Genomic DNA, 8,035 nt, shown 5'->3' on the forward strand with positions numbered 1-8,035 from the left:
TTCTATGATTCTATGAAATGTTGACCAAAGTGACCTAGAGAGGGAGTCGTTATACTGCTGTTATGTGGAAATCACTCCTCTGTGAGCATTTGCTGCCTGAGTTTGGCACTGTCGTATGTTGCATGGTGTAGACATGCCCCAGTTCTCACCATGTGCCAGTAAATTTATTACTGTATATCAGAGTGAGTATATATCTAGGGATAATGTCAAAACCTGTCTCTATAAAGTACAGTATCAAATTAGCTAGAGAGGCACATGACCGAAAAAACAAAACCAGGAGATAGAACCAGGATTTATTAAAATTTCATTTAAGGAGCCACTAAATAATAGGAGTTGAAAAATTACCTCCTTTCTAAAAGGAAAGTTTTCTATATGCATATAGTATGCTGTGATTGCTATTCAAAAATTAAGTACCTAGGACCCTAAATATATCAACTGGAGAAAAATGGCCTTAGTCATTCTGCAGTCAGACTGTTTGAAAGTCTGCTGGTAGAGTATATGAAAAATTGTTATTATGCAAAATGCACTCCAATAACTGAGCATAATATACAGTGGATACCACTGTATTGATAACAAATTGCTAGTAAGTATAATGTTTTAATTAACTGTACTTTCTTATTTAAATGACAGAAAATCCAAGGAAAACAATAAACACCATTGTGAAATGTTTACAAAACATGGAAACATTGATTTCAGTAATATTAAGAAAAAAAAGTCATTATCCTGAATTTTCTCTCTGAATTCTTATCAAAGCCTTTTAAATACCAATTAACAAAGGTTAGAAATAAGAACATATGAGGTACAAAAGACAAATAACACTATTTCTATTTTAGAAGGTATCTTAAGCACCTTTATTTTTAATAGAAATTTCCCAGATTAGCATATATTTTGCACTTACTCTCTTTCCTTTTGTAAGATTTTCTGCATCTCAGCCAAATGCAAATGCAAGACAGAAACATGTATTAAATCATTCTCTGTTGTCTTAGCTGTATTGTCCAAATTTTTTTTAGGTTCCTCCACATAGATGCTTGGAACTCCATTGGGAAAGTAATCAGGAGACTTTGAAGTGATTTTTTTATTGTGATTGTTTTGGGGTTTGATTATCCCTACATCCTGAGAAAACAGAAAAATATGACAGCCAAGAAAAAATATTAATAAAGGAAAAAGTCTAACATAACTTCTGCAGGGCCTATCAAATCTCTAAACATTTGAGTCATACAGGAGAAAAAAAGAGAATAAGTAACATCTTGTATAGTTGCACTGCATATGTATAGAATGTGCAAAAAGTTATTATAGGTGTATCACTGTCATTTTGTAACATATTCAGTTATGACAAGCTTCATATCTGAAATATTTCTAGTGCATCTTCACTAAAGAAATAGATTCCAATTATTATTAGCTGTCTGTAAGTACAGTGAAGACAGAATCCTAGAATTAACAAAACCAGGAATGCAAATTATGCATACAAATAATATATTGAGGAACTCTACATTGAAAACTCTTAAACTCCTAAAGTAAATCATGTTGAAGCAGTTGATGGACTCACACAAGTTTTGTACAAGGACTGAAGTTACTTGTATAACATACAGATTTGGATCCCATTCAGTAACTAAAAACACTATAATATCTAAGATACATGTTTTGCATGCAAAATGTAAACAAAACTAATAACAATTAGAAAGAGATAATTAAAAATAAATTACATACTTATTAAAAAGACTGAACTTCTCTTATAAACAATAATTTACATTAGAAATACATTTAAGTTTTATCACTTCTGGCAAATTTTGTTTAAAAACTAATCTCATTTTAGCAGATTACTAACAGTCTTATTTCACACCACTCTGTGAACACACACTTTTGAGCTCTTAGAAGAATGCCTGAAATCTACATCAGAAAATACTGGAAGCTGCTGAAAATAAAACACTGTGTTCCATTCACATATAAAGTTTCAGTTTTCAAGTAGTGCATTATTTTATACTAAGGAGAAAGAGAAACAATTAAAGTATATTTTGCATCATTTCCTTCCTATAGCCCACTTGTCTGCCCAAAAATATGAAAGGCATGTCATTTTTAGCCAAATTTATTCTCAATACTAACACTATAGTTGTTTTGGTTTTAATTCAAATGGGTATAATGTAATTTATGTGCATTACAGACTGAGTGAAGATTCTGAACATAACATATTCAGACCTAGGATCCTGACTATTTTCATTTAATAGAAGCAAAAAATTTCCTACATCCTACAATGTAGGAAAAAATTTCCTACATCTACAATGACTTCTATCTCTCAGACAAATAATAATTATAGTTTTAACATGGTGTTTTCTATGAAGACTATATAATACATGCCAAGACACAGAATTAAAACTGGTAAGACATGAACAAATAGTTCCATTTTGATGAATATAACTGGTTCTTTTGTATAGAACTAAGAGCTGTATTAAACCATGCCCATACTTGATTGTTTAATTCTGCCTAACAACTTAATTGCTCTCCTTACCAAACAAAAAATCTTGCAACTTTGCAAAAGAAATTGCCTCATGTCTTCCCACATTGTAGAAGTTGTGTTAAGGGAGAACAAAATGATTTTATCTTAGAAGCCAAGAACCTACATTGCTTTTTTGGAGGTAAAAATAAAAGTATACAAACCGTGGAGAATTCATATAACAGAGGTGATCTCTTACCTTAAAACATGAGAGAAAGTCAGAAAAATACTCAAAGCTATTGGACATAACAGTCTGACTCTGTTACTTAAATGTTTAGCTATAGTTGAAGGGTATGAATTGTTTTTTCTATTTCTCTATATCAGGAACTTTAGATGAGTGAAAAAAAGTGGTTTTGCTATTGAAGTAGTATTGAAGTAGTATCTTGGTCAAAATCCTTGAAAAATCACGTTTCTAAATACACATCCATAATTTCCCACTTCTTCACAAATTAAAAAAAAAAAAAAAATCCCCATTCTTTACCTTCTTTGTGTCTTCTACCCCAGGAGTCTTGTTGGTTTTCCTCAGTTCTTTTACAGGTTCTCGTTGCAGTAATATTAGCTGATTTAGGTCTTTTTTAATATAAGGTATTTCTGAGCAATTGAATTCTGTTTTCCAAGCAAATACATTTTCCAAGTTTTCCTTCCCACTCACTAAATTTTGATTAATTTTTTTAAACATACTCAGTTCTTTTACAACACTGTCTAATTTGATTCTCAATTGTCTTGCTTCCTCTTGGGCTTTATTTCTTTCTGCTCTAACTTTGCTCCATTTCTCCCGCCAGTTAGCAGTACAGTCTGACCACCAGCGCATGGTCTTCTCCATTTGGGCAGCTCTGGCTTTGACTTCCTCCAGTTCCCGATTTCTTACTGCTTCAAATATTTCCCAATCACTGTCGAAATTTGTATGCATATATGGATAATGAGATGAATATGGGTAGCAACTCTGAGATGGCAGCCATGAATTACACAGATGGCCACCTAATTGGAAATTCCCATCTAATCTATAAGGTTGTCTTGGTTGGGTCTCAAAAACCTGCGTCTCTTCCATAAGTTCCTGAACAGAGCTTAAATTGATGTTTTGATTCATAATCTAATTTCACTCCTGAAAAAGACAAAGACAGACAATATCTTAGCTTCTTTCTATTAACTTATAACAACAACCTCAAACGGTAATTTATTTTACTGTTACAATAGTGAGATAATCTTAATAATACAGTTGGTATTTTAGAAATGTGCTTTATCAACAAGAAATAGCTATTAAAATATATTTTATGTAACACTTCGAGTACAGCATAAAAAGACATACCTATTACTTGATTAAGAATTGTAGCAAAGAATGTGTCATTACATAATCATAGTGCTCTCAGAAATTTCTGAGTTTACAGAAACCAAGCCAAACCTTTCTTCCTTCAAGACAAGATTAAATTAAATCAATATGTATTTTAAATATCTAGGAAGAGGAAAGCATTTAGAATTCACTGATTCACTTGCCTTCTTTCTCAAACTGAGGAACTTCATACTAGGTAAAACTTACCTTATAATTTGGCTAAGGGCGGGGTGGGGTGGGGGAAATTAATATCTAAAAAACACATGACCTCTGGATTTTATAAGATTTGTGAGAAAAATGTGGGGGTATTTTGTTTGTTTTTGTTTTTTTGAAATAACAAAGGCAAGCAATCTTACGGCTATTCCAGTAGAATAATTAGTTGCTCAAAGTAAAAAAAATTGCTCTTATATTTCAAAATCCTTTTAAAAAAAAATCATGTTTATATGTTACAGAATATATGTTATATGTTAATATCTGTAGTTGAAATGTAGAAGGCTAATGCAGTAAACAAAATGGTGAAGAGTAGATACTCTTGGCATTCTGATTAAATCATGTTTCATTTCAGCTGAATAGATGTTTTTGCAGTTTTTGGTTCCAGTTTCCCACCTATTTTCAACATTTCAGTGCTTTCTAGGACATTTATTTGCCATTTTTTAGAAGCTTCTGGAGAACTGTTGTATTCAAGTATGGATATAAGAGAAGAGAAGGAAAAGCACAGTAAAGGATTACAACTCCACTATCATTATCTCTTGTAGCAGCATGAACCCCCACAACAACACTACACAGATGTAAAACAGCCACTGCCAAAGCTTCATCAAGGTTGAGTCTTTTTCTTGTTGCCTGACCTAGTCCCAGAAATGCTTGGGAAACAAAAAAATTAATCCTGATACCCCATTCCAAATAGGAGACATCTCTATATATTGTTTATCATATAAAGATGACCATGATGTAAAAAGACTTCCCCACAGAATAGATTCAGAGTGTATAGCTAAGACCTATCTATGAATTAATTTATAAAGCCAAGATGATCCAACTAAATAAGTGAAACAAAGAGCAGCCTAGAAAATAAGATTACACTCATTATCTAAACTTTCAGAATATAGCATAAGCACATTAAGCTGCTTTGTTCACCATTTCTTAGAGATAAGCAGGTTTGACACTGCTACTGTAAAGCTCAGACACACACACACTTGTTTCAGCAAAATACTACAGATGTCATCCAATAACACATATTATGCTTGCCCAATATTTTGATTTCTAAATATTTTAATTTTCTAAATTAAACTCTCTCAGGTGAAGAAAGGACATTTCTTAACTGGAAGATAGTCAAAGGAGATTTTTTACTGTTGAAGTATTATTTGCTCTTTAATCTTGAACTAAGGTCTTTGGCAAAGAGGATTTTTAAAATAAAATAGCTTAATTTTGAAAGAAAAAAAGCCACCAAACATCATATTGCAGAGTGATAAAAACCTGTAAAACCACTCAAGATCTAGGGGCTTTGTAAAATCATCCCTCTAATTTTTCTTACTAGTGCCTACAATGTAGTTCAAATAGAGGCTTGTGGAACAGGTTGACAAAACTGAAGAACCTTCTTGTCAGTTTGTAGGATAAAGTCTTGGGAGGGGCATGGGTGGGGGGAGCAGGAAGAGAGAAAAAAGCTAGAACTGCACCACAGAGCATATCTTTTGTTCAGCAGCTAGGGTAACTTACTGAAAACAAACTGATACCTATGAATGCTCAACGTTGGTAGAAACTATATTATCACAATCTGTCCACTTTGCACACAATGCAGACAATCTACCAGAAAAGCTTAAAGGAGGATCCAGGAAATTACAGACCTATCAGTCTCACTTCAGTCCCTGGGAAAGTTATGGAATGAATCCTCCTGGGTCTATAACAAGTCAAATGAAGCACGTGATAGGAAAAAGCCAGTGTGGATTCACCAAGGGCAAATAGTGCCTGACAAACGTAACTGCCTTCTGTGACAAAACAACCTGCTTGGTTGATGTGGGGAGAGCAGTGGGCATCATCTACCTGTAGATCTTCAAGTCTTTCAATACGGTTTCCCACAGCCTCCTCCTAGAGAAACTGATGTGTTACGGTCTAGACAAGTGGTCTGTACGGTGGGTGGGGAACTGGCTGACAGACCACACCCAGAGCGTGGTGGTAAATTGCTCCATTTGAAACTGGCAACCTGTCACAAGTGGGGTGCCCTCGGGATCAATATTGGGCCCTACACTGTTTAGTAACTTGGTAAGTGACCTGGGTGATAGGATCAAGGGTACCCTGATCAAGTTTGCTGAGGATGCCAAACTGAGTGGGGAAGTGGACACTTCAGATGGGACAGCCACCCTGCAGGAAGACCTGGATGGGCTGGAAGACTGTGCTAACAAGAACCTTATGAAGTTCAACAGAGACAAATGTAGTCTTGCACCTGGAGAAACAAAATCCAGGAGTGGAGCACAGGCTGGGATCTACCTGTCTGGGGAGCAGCTCTGTGGAAAGGGACCTGGGGGTCCTAGAGGACAACAAGATCAGTATGAGTAAAGGGTGTGCTGCTGTGACAAAAAAAGCCAAAGGATGCTGGGTTGCGACAACAAGGGCATGACCATCAGAGGTAAAGCAGCCATTATCCCACTCTCTTCAGCACTTGTCAGGCCATACCTGGAATGCTGAGTTCAGTTTTGGTCCCTGCTAGCCAAAAAAGATATGGACAGGCTGGAGAGGGTCCAGAGAAGGACCAAAAGGGGATCAAAAGACTGGGAAGCCTGCCACAGGAGGAAGGGGGGAGAGAACTGAGGTTGTTCAGAGTTGAGAAAAGAAGGCTTAGGGCAGACTTTAACAGCATCTTCCAGTACTTAAAGGGTGACTACAAAGAAAGTTGAGACTCCATTTTTACAAGGAGTCACCTGGAAAAGGTGAGGGGTAATGGGTCCAATTTACTCCAGAGGAAATTCCGATTGGACACAAGAGGAAAGTTTTTCAAAATAAAAATAATCGACCATTGGTATAATCTCCCAAGGGAAGTGGTGGATTTCCCAACAATGGACACTTAAGATTCACATGGACAGGGTGCTGGGCCATTTTGTCTAAGCTGTGCTTTCACCAAGAATAATTCGACCAGATGATCCTTGAGGTGCCTTCTGACCTCATATTTTATGTCTGTAAATATTATCACTGAAGTACAGAAGAAGTTAGGAAGCAAAATTCTCAAAAAATTAAAGAATGGAAGGTAACTAGACCACATGATTCACTGAAGGCTTTTCAGATCTCTATTTCACCCAAGGGATCTTTTTTCCTACACAATTTATCTTAGAAGATTTACCACTTACTAAAAACTACAGATGTGTACACAAGTGCAATGTTTCTTTGAAGTATTTTAGATTCATTTTTTTGTTGAGTGAGCAAGGTGCAGCAATGTCCTCTTAATTTGAGAAATATCTTATAATTTAACATTACACTTAACACAAGAGAGAACATGAGTACACAGAATGTGGGAAGCATGATTCATAACTTATACCAATTTCATTAATTTAATAATAACCTCAAGAAAAAAACCTAATCACACTAATGTTTTTACTTCATTGAATTTCTGTTTCATTTTATAGTGAAACACCCACAAGTCTTCTCATAAAGCCCTGTTCTAACCGAAGTAAAAGGGTGTTTTCCTACTGACATAATTTCCTGCTTTGCTCAAGTGCTGTACTTTCATGACCAGTGTAACCCAGCACAAATCCACTGCTGCTGAAAAGACAGCCCCTCCTTTCTCACACATGTATCTACATGTTCTTGACTAAGTAGTTTTTCCTCTTAATAGAAGTAGCGAAATAATCAGATCAAACAGATGCAACATTCGCAGCTAGTCATGTTTCAGCTTCAGCTGTGCCCTCATATTTCACTAGTGGCTGCAGAAAACCTGGTGTTTCCATAAAACATGGTCTAGAAATACAAGATGGAAGGACAGTAATACTGTCCTTTTTGACAACATTACAGAACTGCATTCAATTTCTATAGCCAGTAGAATTACATAAGTAGTATCCACAAAGCAACAGGCAAGAGGTTGTGAACAAAACAAAACAAATATATGTATTCTATAAAAGATTATAGTTAAAATACAGTATTTAACTTTTGTAAGAATATTGTATGAAAATGAAAGAGCACCATATATTTCAATGATGACTAGAGCAGATTCACCTTCCAATGAAGAAAAGGATTGAGCA

General features: G+C 35.3%; 1 protein-coding gene across 1 annotated transcript; it reads right to left on the reverse strand.

Annotated features, from left to right (window-relative positions):
- Positions 1-898: 898 nt before the first annotated feature.
- On the reverse strand, positions 899-3,575 carry LOC104507935 (coiled-coil domain-containing protein 102B-like; the record flags this gene model as incomplete). The annotated part of the gene is made up of 2 exons (XM_010149380.1): positions 2,970-3,575; positions 899-1,113 (listed from the first exon to the last, which is right to left on the reverse strand). Coding segments are annotated over exons 1-2 (821 nt in total), but the record flags the coding sequence as incomplete, so codon positions are not given.
- Between the last annotated feature and the right edge of the window lie 4,460 nt (positions 3,576-8,035).

The sequence above is a fragment of the Eurypyga helias genome, unplaced genomic scaffold (assembly GCF_000690775.1).
Source record: "Eurypyga helias isolate BGI_N326 unplaced genomic scaffold, ASM69077v1 scaffold15660, whole genome shotgun sequence".
NCBI classification, from domain to species: domain Eukaryota; kingdom Metazoa; phylum Chordata; class Aves; order Eurypygiformes; family Eurypygidae; genus Eurypyga; species Eurypyga helias.